Source organism: Sesamum indicum, linkage group LG3, assembly GCF_026168435.1.
Source record: "Sesamum indicum cultivar Baizhima isolate 11 linkage group LG3, ASM2616843v1, whole genome shotgun sequence".
Lineage (NCBI taxonomy): Eukaryota > Viridiplantae > Streptophyta > Magnoliopsida > Lamiales > Pedaliaceae > Sesamum > Sesamum indicum.
This window is the reverse complement of record NC_142659.1, coordinates 18,834,000-18,851,327: the sequence shown is the minus strand read 5'-3', so window position 1 is coordinate 18,851,327 and position 17,328 is coordinate 18,834,000. Positions and strand designations below refer to the sequence as shown.

At 33.0% G+C, this 17,328-nt stretch overlaps 1 protein-coding gene across 1 annotated transcript; it reads left to right on the top strand.

Moving 5' to 3' along the window:
- Positions 1–5,469: 5,469 nt before the first annotated feature.
- On the top strand, positions 5,470–12,868 carry EMB1873 (porphyromonas-type peptidyl-arginine deiminase family protein). Its single transcript, XM_011074649.3, has 10 exons — positions 5,470–5,662; positions 6,388–6,501; positions 6,589–6,678; positions 6,765–6,849; positions 7,460–7,515; positions 7,622–7,700; positions 8,926–9,060; positions 10,351–10,583; positions 11,146–11,304; positions 12,500–12,868. Exons 1-10 carry the CDS (start codon positions 5,576–5,578, stop codon positions 12,584–12,586), a joined length of 1,125 nt encoding a protein of 374 aa, XP_011072951.1. The 5' UTR covers positions 5,470–5,575; the 3' UTR covers positions 12,587–12,868.
- Positions 12,869–17,328: the final 4,460 nt, after the last annotated feature.

The following is a 17,328-nucleotide window of genomic DNA, read 5'->3' as shown; positions in this document are numbered from 1 at the left end:
GTGCACTTTAATAATAAAAAGGGTAAATTACAACTACTTCTTTTAATATTCGGTATAAATACGAATATTTTTTTATTATTTGAATAATTACAAATATTCCTTAATATTTAATGAGATTATGTAATATTTGGATGGATGTATGAAATTGTTAACTTTGCACGTAATTTCTTGTGTTGTTTGACGTATGTTTTAATAATCACTTTCAATATTAAGTTTTACCAAAATCACTTTGATAGTTTTAATTTCACTGTTATTATTTTTCATCTAATTATCCAATATTATGGCCATTAAATGATTTATTAATTAACCTTGAGAGTGAGGTAAATATTAAAGTTTAGCACAATATGCATATGTATAATTAATATGAGAACATAAATCCAAATATCATAATTTTTTTTCTAACATCAGTTATTCAAAAATCAATCTCTTATAATTAATTATGTAATTGTCGGACCAAATAGATGCTTAGATGATTAAATGTGATTGCTTCTTGTCTGGACCAAGAAAATCTAGCATTTATGTGACAAGATAAAAAAAGAATTTTTTTTTTTAATTTATCACAAAAAATGCAAGCAATCCCTTGTGATATCCCAAACGAGCAAATTATCCCCTTATGAAAAATAAAAAGCGATTTGCCTCCCTATATTTTTTAAAATAAAGCAGTTTACCTCCCTGTATAAGGAGGTAAATTGCTTCATTTTAAAAAATATAGGGGGATAAATTGCTTTATTTTTTTCAGAGGGAGATAATGTGCTCATTTTTAATATCATAGGGGTTAAATTGTTATTCACCCTAATTTTATCTCATATCATATTACTAATCAATTGATCGGTTATGATAACTTATTATGAGATTAATATTCATATGTATCTCTCTTATTCCTATCTTTCATAATCCCATCAACCTTGATGGGTATACACATGTCACCCCTGCAAAAAGACCGAATTATCCTTCATTAAGGGCATTACAGTCATTTCACGATCAGGATCCGCGCCTTTTGTAACGGGCGGGTCGCGGAGGACCCGACCCGGGTCGCACAGATTGATTGAAGACCTGGACAATGACAGCCGCTCGATCAGAACGCGAGCCGGTAGGATAAGGTCACGTGGCCCAGTACTTGATGTCCAACGGTACTCTATAAATAGACCCCGATACGCCATAAATGAGGTAACTGTGATGCATTAATTAAGCTCGAACTTTGAGATTGCATACATTTCTCTCGATCAACCTAACTTGAGCGTCGGAGGGTCATTGTCGGGGACGTGCCCGACGAGCTCACGGTTCGTGTTTTATTCTCAGGGAACCCAAAATCTGGTTCGGAAGAGTTAGACCATCTGCAGTGAGATCGTCTCAGGAGATCGCTAATTTCGACCCGAATCAAACCTAAGCCAAACGAAGTGCAAAATGAAATACTCTTTGGGCTCGTTTACTTTTGTAGATGGAAAAAGTGATGGATTGGGCCTGTTTAGATAAAAACTACTAGTTTACAATCTTACAGGGGTGGTATCTTTTATATTATAGAATAATTGATAGGATGTACGTACAAAATTAAAAAATTACCCGTATGTTTATATATTTAAAATGTGTGATCATTTCAAATATCCGCAAAATCAACTGCTATTTACATTGGGAATTGGGGCAAATGAGAGAAGGGTGATAAAATTGCGAGTTTGAAATTCACGATTTCTCGCCCCGGTGATAATCCTTCATTTTACAAACTTCCTTCTGAGTGACACTCAGTCAGTTGCTCTGTCTTTCTACTAGTACGCAGAATTCTTTATTTATGGTTTGATTCGATTATAATTTCTGCATTTAATGCGAGCAATTCTGTTTTTCAAGCTTTGAGTTTGGAAATTGTCTAGGATAGGAACACAAGTAACTATGAGTGCAATAGTAGAACCTGATCAAATTTCAATCGTAGCGGACTTTGCAATTGCAGCAATGATTTTTGCGAGAGGTCTTCATAGACTGATCATAATTCAGGTAGAAGGTTCAGAGGCTGCAGTGGTTCGAATATTAGTGAAGAATAAAGATGCAGCTTCAGTTGTTGAAAGCATATATATTATGGATATTATGTCAATACTACTGTAACCTTAGAATTATTATTATTATTATTATTATTTTGATGGGCTCTTTTATACTGGGTCGTTGAGGCGTCTCTATAAGAAAGTGGATCGGTCTGAAACGTGGTGGAAGCACGAAAAATTGGAATTAAATGTGAATCAAGGAGTGTACCATACATGTTTTCGGATTATGTTTTGATGTATAAAATACAAAAATAGAAATATAATCCGCTTGTTATGCTATGGAAGTCGAAAATGAGTGAACCATATCAAATGGAAAGAATGCCTTTGTTGTTTTCTCTTTCTAGATCGGCTTCACGTATTGTTCCTTCTCCAAGATCCATCCACGAGACAGATGAAAAAAGTGGATCGACTCGGGAGCACGCAGTGGAAGTGCAAAAAACAGGTAAAAATATTGCACAATAAAAACATAAAATCCGACCAAGGGGTGTTTCCTTGATTATTTCCAGGGCGTTCAGTGTAAAATAACAAATTTTAACAACATACATAATTGTGCATACAAGACTTATGGATAGAAGAAAGAACAAGAGATGCGTAATCATAATCGAACTGTTACCTTTGTTTCTTTCTTGATCGGCTACAAGTTGGATTTCCTCTGCGATATTGTCCATGATCAAGATCTCAATGTAGATACCCTCTAATGATATCCACACCACACTGGAAGTAGTTTAATCTTCTTGCTTAGAAAAGATTTAAATTAATAGAGCAAACAATCAAGGAATCACACGGATTAGTAAATTCAAATTTGTCTTCTTAGAAGAAGTAAAATTTAACCTCTCTTCATAATATGACGAAATAATTTTGTCACTTTTCAAGAAGGAGAATCCAACTTGTCTTCCTCTTCTTCAAATTTGAACTTTGCCATCAAATTGAGATCTATAAATAGGGGAGGTTTATTGCTGAAAATGATCCATCTAAGCCCATTCTCTCTTGATCTGTTTACTCTCTTGTTCTTGTTCTTTTAAAGAGAAACAAGTTCTCTTGTCTTCTCTGTCGATCAATTGTTGATCTACCATAATCCTTCAACGCCTACTAGCATAGGGCTAAAGGAGATTCCATCATAGGTGATTTGGACTATCTTTAGAGGGAAGACACTTGTGTTCCTACTGTGGACGATAGCCGAACACCGTTTAACTTGCCCAGCCACTATTAGCCATTTCAACCGCTTGCTTAGAACAAAATTCGTCCTTGAGATTGTTCAATCACCTACATCAAACGGAGTGCAGCAAAGGTTGCTATCCTAAACAATTCAATTGACTCTTTTTTGCATGAGATCCACATAGTAGTAGCAACGAGACGGGTGATTTTATTGCTAATTACGATATTATATTGCAATTTAAACTCTAATTTCCATTGTGTTTAACCTCTCGAGGGCCATAGGAAACTAACAGTGAGTTCCAATCCAATTCTCTAGTTTTCAATTTAATTAATAAAAGCACAATATTCTACTTGATCCATCATTCATTATCAGCGTCCAAGTCGTGATAATGCTAGGCAATTATCCATTCTCACAACTAATTGACTAAAATAAAATAGTGACTAAATCTAAGATCTCCAATAATCTTTATATTTTTATCCGAGATCCAAGTAAATTATTTATTATTTTTTTTATACCCAGCAGAATAATAAACTTCACAACTCGACTAGTAATCATCTTCCACTGAGTAAAAGTAATAAGAGACTATCTACTAATCAAGAATAAAATAACTCCATGTCCATTTAAATGACACATGCATGCAATGAGCAATATAAATAAAAAAAAAATAAAATTAGCATGCATGAACTAGCTATACCAATATTTGGTGCATCATGTTGAAATAATTTGGCCCGATGGTAGGCCTAAGAAATACATTTTTAAAAAAAAATTAATTACATTAATATCAGGCCTACTACATTATTCTAAAATAATTACATTATTTTCAAGGCCTACTATATCAATCTAAAAATATTTATGATACCGCATTAATTATCACCATATTGTCATAAATTATCTCTACAAAAATAATAAAATACTCACGTAATACATGAACACTCAAATGTTAATGTCCATATAACTCAAAATCATATTGCAGATATTCAATTTTTTTTTTTTTTTTTTTTGCAATAAAAACGTATTGTTATGCAGTTATCAAGGCATACATAAATACAATGGGAATATTCATTAGCATAGATTGTAATAAAAACAGACATACCAGCATAATCGCAATCACAAAATATTATAATAATTAATAATAGTATTGACATATATTGCAATTACAAAATATTGAATAATAAATAACCATATTAGGAATTGCAATCACAAAATATCGCAATGTCAAATAGTCATGTAATTTCTAAAGTCATTTTTAATTTTCTACAGCACATGAAGAAAATAACATTATTTAGACTTAGAAAAATAAAATAAAATATTTCTCAAACACCCAGAAGGGTTTCTCCATCAAATATAATTTTCATACTAATATGTAAAACTCCTCTGAAGTCCATTTTTGTTTCCATTCAACAATGAGCAGAAAAGTGAAAGTATAAGGTTAAGAAGACAAAAGATACATATTTTATTTTTATATACTCTATTACTTATATATAGTTTTCCTCCAAATTTTTTTCCTTTTCGCTAATAATACTTGACATAATTTTTTAGAATAGATAACCAAATTGCCATTAAAACTATTATATTGTCGATCATTGATAGTAACTTTTATTTTATTTAAACTGAATAATTTAGAATATATGCACAATACTCATTTTGACGAATATTTTTATTCTTGTTTGACGAATATTTCTACTAATAAGATTTTAAATTTTTGTTTTAGTATAATATTAAATTATTTATTTTTAATATGAAATAAAGCGAAAGGGTGAAAGAGTAAAATTATAAAAATTAATCTTTTCTTCTTAATCTAATTTTTCTCGTAGCAAACAACGAGAAGTATTTGAAATTTAGTCCTATTTCGATAGTACCAAACTATTTAAAGGAAAACTATTATTCTTTTCCTTCCCTTTTCTTTTCACTCTCCCCACCACTTTTACTTTCATTTTCTTCATATTTGAACCAAACAAACCGAGAAAGAAGTCTATATTCCGACATACATCTCAAAAAGACTATAAGCTTTGTCTCAGATAAATCTATTTAAAAGAATTTTTATTCAAACATATATTTAAGAGATTCAAACTCTATTAAATAATATTTATCTTAGAAGAGTTTTTATCTATGTCGACAAATTGTGAACTCTATATCAAATATAAATAAATATTGAATAATGTTATCACAAATCGAAGCACAAAACAATTTCCGTGCTTGCTTAAACTTATAATTAAAAATATTATGGCAGGCAGTACCGCGTACGATGTCGGGCAATTGTATTAAATACCTACGTATTTGCACGGTCTCCAATCTAGTCTCCAAAAGCTCACTTTAGTATTAGCTTTGCAATTTGCATCTGCAGCTTCTTGGTACACTCGGGATTCATTCCGCATAGAGAGATAAAGCGACAATGGAACTAAAGGGGACGCCCGTTGAGCATGGATTCTACATGCCCGCGGAGTGGGAACTCCATTCGCAATGCTGGATGGGCTGGCCTGTGAGTTTTTCCATCTTTTTCTGTCTGATTTTGGTTTTGCACGTATTCTCTTTCGTGTTCTCGATGGTAGAAAATTTTGAGATTTTTCTTTGATGATATTTTGCTCTCCTCGTACTGAGGTTTACCTGTACTTAATGTAAAAAACCTTTACTAGGTGTAGTTTGTGCCAGACTTGGATAAGTATTAGAAGGAAAGGGTAAGTTTTGTTTGCTTTTAGAATTGATAGAAATCTTGCTCTTCAGTTTCGTGCAACGTTACCACCTGATGTTGGCGCGTAGCGTCGTTGCTCATGTTTCATCTTCCGACAAAACAGAGAACATATTCATTTGCTTTGTGTTTTATGCTACTTGTAAGACTTGTGATTTTGCGATTGGTGTAATGTGCTGAAAGATGAACTGGATATCAGCAGAGTTGCACAAAGTGGACATCAAATTTCAAACTGAATCTTTACGAGAGTTTTCTGTATTTGATGTGCCAGTCAATGCTTAATATGCCATAGATTTTGCTTCTGTGATTTTTCTTTGCAGTCAATTATTAAGATTTTGTAAGATGTCTTTTCAGAAGTATCTTCCTCTAAATTTCTTTTCTGTTTCCCTAGGATATTGAAATTTGCATTTTTTCACTCATCTGCATCATCATGTGTTTGCTTCCACCTTCCTTGCTATTGTAAACTAGAGAAAAAGCTAGGAAGGCTTAATCATATTCATTCTTCCCTTGAGTCATAGGAGCGGCCTGACAATTGGCGAGACCATGGAGTGCATGGTCAACGTGCATTTGCCAATGTTGCCTCTGCAATTTCAAGATTTGAGCCTGTTACTGTATGTGCCAGTTCAGCCCAGGTTGGAATGATCAGATATTTAACAATTTGCAGTAATTCTTATTTCTGTTTTGATAGTTCCTCTGAGTTTATAAGACTTCCTGGGCAGTGGGAAAATGCACGCAGCCAGTTGCCAGGACATATTAGGGTGGTGGAGATGAACATGAATGATTCTTGGTTTCGTGACACTGGTCCAACTGTGAGCTTTTCACTTCCTTGTTGAAATTATATTATTTTCCTTTGCCACTGAAATTATATTTCTAGAATTGCAATTACTTTTCGCAGTTTGTTATTAGAAATAGTTTGTCAAGTAAAGAGAAGCTGGGCAACAAGATTGCAGGAATTGATTGGAACTTCAATAGTTATGGTGGTAAGGCTGCTTACAGGACCTTTCAAATGCTTCCACTTTTTCCGAAAATATGCTTTCCAAGTTCAAAAGCTGAACATCAAATGTGGTATATATGTGGCTGTTTTGATGGGAAACACCTCTTGATTAGCCTGATAGGATGAGTCTAACAATAATACATTGATTAGTTTAGCTAATGTATATCAACTGCTTCAGCTACCTCTTCAAATTCCCAACTGTATTGAATAGCTACTGAAAGATGAGTCTTTATATTGAATTTTGTTAATCTCTGATTCTCTATGCTGCGAAGCGTGAAGCTCGTAGTGAAAGTGCTGTTTGGTTTATTTTTAAATTGCTTAACTGGAAATTTATATTTACTGTTCCAGTTTCATGAAACCATTGTTGGGTTTCTCATGTTCTCTTATTTGATCTGTAGTTTGAATTTACTCAATTAATATTTATTAGTTGTTTTTTATTGGTTTCTATTGCTTTCACTTTCTTTCTATCTGCACTAAGATCTGTTTTATGATATTTCTCCACTAGCTGGGAAGAATTTCTGGTTTAGATCTGTATCATGTGCTCATCTCAACTATTTGGGAGAAGGTTATGATACAATCCTGTTTGATTTTCCTAGGCATAGAGGAAGGTTGTTATGAAGATTGGAGCCTAGACCTACTTATTGCTAGAAAGGTTGGTCAAACTGTAACCAGAAAGTCTAAGATTGGAAGGTGGACAACTTTATTGCAACTACACTTACCACCTTTTCATGTTGGCTTCTTGACACTTTCTGTTGTAGGTTCTGGAAATTGAAAAGATTCCAAGGTTTGCCCATTCCATGATTCTTGAAGGTGGAAGCATTCATGTAGACGGGGAAGGTTTATAAAATTTTCTTGCCTGTTCACATGACTAATTTATCTTTCTGAACACTGTCTAGTCTATTACCAACTCTCTGTGCTTAGGAGGGTGACCAATTGCACTTCTTATCATTATCTTTGATGTATTGCACTGCTAGTAAAACAAACTTGTAAGAAGGTAAATGTGATGTGTCAAACACGTAACAGAGTATGACAACATATGCTGACCTTGTGAACAGAATTTCAGACAGGGTGCAGATGATCATAGTTCACCATGATTTCTGCATCATGTCAAGCCATGATCGACATAACCCAGTTTCTCAGCAAGATTCATAAACCTCATTGCAGAATCCCTATTGTATTATAAAAGTTGCATGTCTAGGAAACTATATCTTAGTGAGAATCAACAGACCTATTAGCTAATAATAGGGTCATTAGCTTTATGTTCTCAAGAAAATTTTTTAAGTTGTGATGAGAGGAAAAATACCTTAATGAGAAATAGGGCAACAAATAACACCAGGGATGAAAATGTCAAGTGCCTCTAAGCTTTATTCTTTATTCAAATACTTGAGCTGATCACTTAATTTTCTTCCTGTTTTCAGTTTGGAATTATTTGGGAATGAAAATGCAAAATGACTTCTTTGTAAAGAAAAGAGTAGATTCATTATATGTCCAATCATGCAAATATGAAGCAAGTCCAAACTGATTCTGAGGAATAAATATGTATGCCATCACCATATTATATTGGTGAATGTAATAACCATTCCCGCAGAGGATCTTCTTTGTAGTTGAACTTCCAATAACCACTTGGGCTGAGGCCCTTGAGTTGTTTGCAGTGAAAAGGATGATTTGTTAATCTTACTACTGCATAAATAATTTTTATGTGAACCATTCAAACAAGGTTTTTCTCAGTATTTTGGGGTTGAGATTGGCTGTGGAAATTGTTCAAACAATGAATGAATATTATAATCTTAACAATGTGATGATCTGAATCATTAGAGTGTAATTCCACTGTCTTAGCTGGCATTTCTACCGGGGAAAGAAGACATCATTGTGGTTACTGATTGTATCAGATAGATAAAGTTTTCTTATTTTTAATGTAATATGGAAAATCATTTCGAAACCCCTTTATTAAATATGAGCATTTGCTAACATAGAGAAAAGGTCCAGGTTCTTAAGTTAATATTTTTATCCCTAAAATTCAATATTAACATGATCATATAGTTAATCCTTTTTCTTTCTTCAGGGACTTGCCTTACAACAGAAGAGTGCCTCCTGAATAAAAATAGAAACCCTGGTTTAACCAAAGTACAAATTGAGGATGAGCTCAAAGCATATCTTGGAGTCAAGACGATCATCTGGCTACCTCGGGGGTTGTTTGGTATTCTTCTTGTTCACTTTCTGGCATAGCATTCTGCCTACCGGTCACCTGATTTTAGGAACCTATATAAATAATTCAATGACGAAAATCTTCTCTGTGCAACCATGAAACTGGATTAACAAATATGGTTTGTTGTTTGTACTTGTTTTATTTTGATTTTGTGGTAGACAGTTTTGCATAACCATGGACCTCGTACTCTATGCTCCATGGTATCAGTTAGAAAATTAAATATGTACAATAGATACTCCAATGCATCAGTTAAGCTGGTACTAAAACTAAATGATATGATCTTTCTCCATTTAATAGATTACTTGTAGTTAAGTGTCTTCACAGAGTTAGAAACATATTGATCCTACTTATTTTGTACAGGGGTCTCCATTTGGTTGACAAGACACGCTTTATCAAGTAGATTTCTAACAGCATTAGCTTTGTTTAATTGCTGTCCCAAAAACCAGACCTTCAAAAAGGGCAATTTGTTCTTAAGTCATGACTTTTGTAGAAATTAAGATTTATGGTTTCCTTGCTAATTAGAAGGTGAGATAAAGAAAGAAGAGATAAAAGCAAAATCTGTAGCATCATGGTTCTTTTTGTGTGTTCAAATCACATGAGATGTCTTGGTGTAACTCAAGTGGTTGATGTTGGGTAAGAGGACTGCTATGTCACTGTAATAATTGAGGCATGCTCTGCCATATTCAGTTTTATGCAGGAACTCCTGTTTCTTTACCATCTTATCATGATATTTTGATTGATATCAGAATAGAATTTTAGAACTTCCTGTCAGGTCTCTTGTCCAGTAAGCTTTTGCACATCGTTAAGGTCCCAGGACAATTATGGCCCTTAATCAAACTGAGATGGGACATTCTAGAACTTTCTTCATTTTGTTTTATTCTACCTCATCGATATCCAAAATTGTTCTATGCAGTTTGACTGCAGACTGCTATTTAGTTGAGAGAAAATGAAGATTGCTTTAGGTATATGAAATCATATTCTTACATAAGTTCTGATGTTCGTTCGATCCACAAGTTTATCTGCGTAAAAGTACCAAATATTCGTACATGATACAGTAGTTTTCTTCCATCTTTGACCCTGATATATACAGCATTAGTTGTATAGAACAACAGAACCTGTATGGTTGGCAGGGTACGAGGCTTACGTATCACCATCCCTTTCTTTTGACTTTTCCTTCTAATTTATTTAAGATATTCCTTGTTGTCGTCGACTTTCAGAAGCTGAAACTTTTTATGCTTTAAATAAACCTTGTTACTAAAGTTTTTGCCATTTATTTTGCAGGTGATGATGACACTAATGGTCATATTGATAACATGTGCTGTTTTGCAAGGCCTGGTGTAGTTTTGTTGTCATGGACTGATGATGAATCAGACCCCCAATACGAACGATCTGTGGAAGCCCTTTCCATTCTTACCAGTGTAACAGATGCCAAAGGTAGAAAGCTGGAAATTATCAAACTTCATGTTCCTGGGCCACTTTATATGACAGATGAGGAGGCTGCTGGATTACAACAGGTCAAAATTATTTTTATTATCATTCCCTTCTCAGTGTTTTGATTGCATTTGAATCTGGAAATTGACACTTCTCTTGAGGTCAGATAGTTGTACCTTTTCCCGTGTGAAATCACTAAGGTGCTCTTTATGATTGATTGCATTTTTTATAAAGCAAAATAACAGTAGTCAATCAATAAGCGAACGAATTGTGACACTACTTTTATTTTCATTCTTCCTTAAGAAAATAAGTATAATTTTGTACTTTTTAAGTCCAGCTTTGACATAGTTTGTTCATATAGATGAATCAGAACGCCTGCCTTTGTGCAGGCCACACCAGTAGATAAAACTGCGCAACAGTGAGCATATTGTGTACTGTTTCATACTTGTTGTCTCTTTGCTGGATCCTGCGCATCTAGTTGAGCCTTTCCATTAGGAATATCCCACCTTAGGCCCTTGGACGGGAGCATATGACAAAACATCCTATGAACCCCAATTACACTGCCTATAGACCCCCACTAGAGTTGACTGTAAGCTAGTATGTTGCCAAAGCTCTCTTCACTTATTTTTTTTGGGCTGGAAACAGGATGGTGATGCTAAAGCAAGGATTCCTGGAACAAGGCTTGCTGCTTCATATATAAACTTCTACCTTGCCAATAGAGCAGTAATTACACCCCAATTTGGAGACAAAAAGTGGGATGATGAAGCTGTTCGTGTTTTGTCTTCTGCATTTCCAGATTATGAGGTAAGGAATTTCAGTTTTCCCTATATTGTTGGACAGTTTCATATCAGCATAAGATCTAGTGTACTCAAATATCTTTGTTATATCTAATATACATTGGGGTGATACTGATACCATCTAGTAGTTGGGCACATTTGAGCTTCATTTAAAAGATAGACATCCTCCTCACCTTTGTTGCGAGGATAAAACCCTCAATTTTAGTTAGGATGAAAGGGCATGCTGACTCCGTTTGCCGGACTTCCAAGAATAACTTGGAAGATCGGAACTCATAGGAAGAGAAACCATATTTGTTCAATGTTTCAGTTATTGTATTCAAGTTCATGACCCATTAGCATTGCCATGTGATGATAGGGTCTTGAATCAAGAAATAAAGATATTATCTTTTTTAGAATCATCTGGCAATATCCCATTGGAGGGCTAGGAGTTTTTTTTATTGATTTTGATTGGTTTGAGGAAATGAATTTAAGTTTGGAGGGGAATGAAAACTGTATTGGAGAACATGATTGGTGTTCGGTGTTGTTATTAGAAGTAGTTGAAAAGTATTGAAAATGGATGGAAGTACGTTTCTACTGCTATCTTAGAAGACAAGTTATTGTATATGTCAAATCATATTTTAACAGGGGAAGTTCTATAATTTTTTATACGTAAACATAGGAAGAAAGGGTATGATAGGCTGCGTTTGATTTTGGGTATTTTTGGTAGTTGGGGATTGAGGCTGGTTTCAAACCAACCAAAACGCTCACTACAGTATGTAGAAGTCATTTTTGACTGCTTTTAGAAGTACCTGAAATGGAACTAAGCATAGCATGTCTTTCAGGCCTTAGTGCTCTGCTAAATGGTCTTAAGACTCTTAACTACCCTACTATTTACCAGCAAAAACAGTATCCCTGTGTTTGCATGAATCAACTCTGCTCCTCTTTCCCGACTATTGCTTGATAATGCGTGAGTGTTGAGAGAGAAAACTGCAAAACGAGGACATCCTTGAATCATTAATAAGCATCATATTATTTTAGTTAAATGATAGATTAGCTAAAAGACAGATGTTAATGACAAAAGAGCTAGGGGCTTACTCCCCATAAAGATGGGAACTGTAGATTTCCTACATTTATTGTTATTATTTTCATATATTTCCGTTCTTTAATATTCTCAAATTTTCACAATGGCCAACTAACTCATCTTCCTTAACATTTGGGTTCAGATTGTCAGGATCGAAGGCGCACGTGAGATCGTACTCGGAGGAGGAAATATACATTGTATCACACAACAGCAACCTGCTTGCCCATAACTTTTTTATGCTTGCTATGAAAAATGGCAGGGCTGTAACTCGTAACCTATATTCTCCAGATTTTTTGAGGGATTCAGTCGGTTTTAGTGCTTTTGGAACATAGCTGTTTCCAGTTTTTGTGGGATAATTGTTTGGTCCTTTCCTGAAATAATTTAAGGGGTCGCTTACTTTCTTGTGTGAGATACATATTTGGTTTGGGCATAATTAGATTATTTATCGAACATGATAATTTATCAAGTATCTACTTCAGTGATTAAATGATGGATACGTATATTGCGTAAAGCAGTGTTGTGTTTACTTTCTATTTTTCTTAAAAGAATAATTGAGTGTGATTTCTTTTTTATTGGTTTTTTGCTCTTTTGTCACTTTCTTAAATTGGTTGTATAATAAATTGGGACATTGGGGAAATATTTATTTAATTAAACATTACAGTATAGGGTGGCACAATTTATTGCCATGTTCTGTATAAGGAGCAAAGCTCTATAAGTGGAGAGTGACTCTCTCTTCATCAGCAACCTCCACAGCTACCTGAAAACAGCCACAATTCGCCTTCACTTGATACCACGGATACATGTTGTCCTTCCGACCTGCCGTCACCTGCGAACGTTAGAAAATAGGGATGATTGCACTGTTTGTTGCTTGATATTTGGCGTAATTATATGTAAATTTTTGTCTTTTAAAAACTTACATCTAACATTCTTGATGCTTGATTCTGTTTAACAAATAAATCTTTTCATTTAGTTAAAATTCACCGAATTCAATGATATTAATAAAAAGATTGGATAAATATTCAATTTACCCCCATTTGATTTATTGCAAGTCAGATTAATTTTTTTTATAATCAAATTATCCTATACATATTTACGAATTAATGCATGTCTGTAGGTATATATAAGGGTAGTTTAGTTACAAAAAATTTATTTAACCTACAATAAATCAGTAATAAGTCAATCGAAGGTAAATATCAATTTGTATTGAGTTTATTTTTTAATATCCACTAATACAATGATTTTTGACTAACAAAAATGACTTATTTGTTAAACGAAGCAAACTTCAAGAGTAGTAGATGTAATATTTTCAAACCATAGCAGATTTGCATGTTACTTCACTAAATCTCAAGAGAGAAAATTGTAACAGATTTGCATGTTACTTCACTAAATCTCAAGAGAGAAAATTGTAACAGATTTGCATGTTACTTCACTAAATCTCAAGAGAGAAAATTGTAATTATACCTTAAAAATAATGGACAAAATTCATAAAAGCCCCCTGTGTTTTCAAAAGTCTGCAAAAGCCTCCCCCTGTTTTCAGAATAGGCTAAAAGCTCCCATGTATTTTGTAAAATTCAGCTAAATTGCCCCCTTTCCATTAAATCCAACTAACGGTGTTAATTTTTTAGAAAATGATCGTTATACCCTTACTTAATATGTATTATTTCTTATTTTAATGACCGTTGGATCTTTTTCGATCAAATATTGATCGTTAGATCTAATCAATTAATCTCAACCGTTAGATTTTAAAAAGAATGAAAGGTCTACATTAAACAAATTATTCAACTTATATTATATATAAATTATTTAATATTTTAAAAATATAATAATATATTAAAAAAACATTAACTACCCCCCACCCCCTTACCCTCGCTGCACCCCCCACCACCCCCACCCCCTTACCCCCGGCTTCCCCCCCACCATCTCGTCGCTTTGTTAAAATTCTCATATCTTCGTAAATTCTTTTAAGTGAGGCCAGTCTCTTTAGAATCGTCTTGAAGAGACGAGTATGATGGTGATAGTTTGAGACCGAGATTCGATCGGACGGAGAAGAATCGATGGCAAACATGTTCGCCGATCGTTACTTGAGCCCACACTCTATGATTGACGAAAACTGAAATTGAAGGTATGGAAATGTTCGTCTTGAAGAGAGGATTCTAATGGTACCATTGGCCGTCGGAAATTCATCCGAACGGTGCCGGAAACTTAGAAACAAGTTTCAGGCGAAAAAGGGGCGAAACAGCATTTTCTTTTTAAATAATAAAATATCTTTTAGTTAATTAAGAATAATTATAATGATTAAATATTTTTGGCTAATTAATAATAATTCTTGTAATTAAATATATATTTTAATTAATTTAATTTTAGATTTAATAATAAATAATTATATAGTTATTTGAATTAAAATATAATATAATTTAATATTTAATATTAAATAAATTAAATATAATTTAATATAGCAAAATTTAATACTTATTTTTTAGGGTTTGAAATGACAAAAAGAAAGACACAAAATAAGCCAAAAAAAACCTTTGTATATTATATTGACCCATAGAGGGGTATTTTAGTCCAAAGTATCATTAAATATGAACCTAAACCGCAGAAAAAGACTACCAAACGCAGCAGATGCGCATCCCTCCACTTCTTGTTAGTTGCTAACAGAATGGGGGCTTTTTGCTGACTAAAACAAAACATGAGCATTATGTTTGGCTTCGTTGAGATGGCCCAAAACCGAAGCAATGTTTGGCATTCAATATTTTGCTAATTTTTGTCTCGTTTCTAGGTATTTTGTAACAGTGAGTAGGGGACAAAACTAAAATTTCTCTCTCTATATTTACAAATAAATTATATATATTTTTATAAAAATATATATAAAAAAGACATGATTTGACAATAAACAGTACTTTTTGTCTTCTCACTACCCAACATCAAATATACCAAATTTATTTTATATTATCTCCAAAAATAAATTCAAACATACACACTATCTCTAACTTATTTTTATTTATCTTTGTTTTTCTCTTTCTGTCTCCACAAAATACTCAAAAACAAGCTAAAAACAAAACCAAACATTATGAATGGGTTTAATTTATTTATTTTTACTTTGAAATAAAGAGATCGGCAATGACTAATGGAACGTGTCCATAAGTGTCCTTATTGTGAAAAGAAATTTTTAGTTTGCAAGTTGTTGCCCAGAGATCAAATCCAAAACCAGTCAAATATTTTATTTGAATTTTATTTATATTCGAATATTCACAATTAAATATTCAAATTCAATAATATAAAAGCTAGTCTATTTATAAAATATTTCCTTTTATTAGAATCTGAAATTTTTATTCCTTTGAATAATATAATGGATTACATTTATTGAGTTGGAAATTTGAATATAATAAATGGCATTATTCGTATAAATCACACAAGAAAATAAATAAAAAATAGTGACGTGATGAATATCAAATTAAATTAGCATTGTCTCCATCGACATTGTTAGTAGAAGCCAGAAAATATTTATAATCCCACCAATTTTAGGTGATTATGAGCTATAAAATACAAAGATACGACTAGACTAGAGGAACGATAATGGGTTTCGATTTGATTAAACTTGGATCCATTTTGTTTGGGGAGTATTTTGATGTGTTAATCAAGTTTTTAAGTTTTATGTGTTAATCAAGTTTTAGTGTTAATTAAGTTTTTAAGTCTATCGGGCCCAAGGTGCGTCGAGTTTTGGATCCAACAATTTGTTGATGACTCGAGTTCAGAATTTTGGAAAATCCACGTCAAACCTGATCCATTGTCATTTTTAATAATATCTTTGTATTGTTTGATACGTTGATCTTTTCTTCATTATGAAATTCTATTGATTGATTCTTATTTAAGTGGAAAGATTAATATTTAATAATTGTAAGATTAAGATCTTATCTATAAATAAGTATGTATCTATTTTGATAATAATTAATAAGTAGTTTTTTTTTCTTCTGATTGAAACAATAATTAATTACGTAAATATAAATATATCAATTAATATGATAAATTACCTCCACACCTCCTGATTTGCCCTAATTATAATATATTTTATTTTTGTAAGAAGTTTGAAAATTCTTGGAGAATTACATAAATACATAAATACTCTTAAGTTTTTCAGTCAAAAAATCGTTTAGACAGACTCTCTTTGTCGTCTCTTTAATTAATTCACTCTGGTTTAGACCGTCATCGTGGTTTGTCAACCATGACGTCATTTCCAACTCTGTATCTATTCAATGTCTTCTTTTTCAATTTACTATTGTCTATTTTTTGTATATACGATTTATTTGTGAATGATAATGTAAATATTCTGAAAAATTAAAATAGTTTTTGGAGAAGATTTCAAAATCCAAATATGAAATATCGCTGCTTAATCAGTGAGAAATTATTCGAGAGTTGAAACAGTAGTAAAAGAAAACATAAAATTGTTTTGATTTTGTCAATCCTCGTACCAAAGAAAAAATATTAGCAAAAAATAAAAATAAAAATAAAAATATGTAATAAGTTTACTTGGTACAACGGCTATATGCGGATTTCAATTCAAAAGGTTCCAACCGCGTCTCACACTATATAAATACACCCATTGCCCGCCTACCCGCTTCCCCCTCCCCCTGTTTGCTGCTTTTTGCTGTAGTTTAATGGTTTAATCTTTTCTCTTCTAGTTTGATTCTGTAGTGCAATTTGAATTCAGTGTGATGTAGTTTGTGTATTGGTTTCAGTGAATTCTCTCTTTCTTTGTTGTGATTCTTGAAATTCTTGGGTGAAATTGATTCTTGGCATGTTCCAGTGGAGACGCTGATTTACATTTGGATTAGGGTTTTTGCTTTCTTGCCGTGCTGACATTCTTTTTTCTCTTTGACTGGTATTGGTTTTGGTTTTGATGGGCAAGATGACGAATATTTTTGTGCGCAAACTCTATTTTTGTTTATCTTCGATGGTTGCTTGTTTATGATT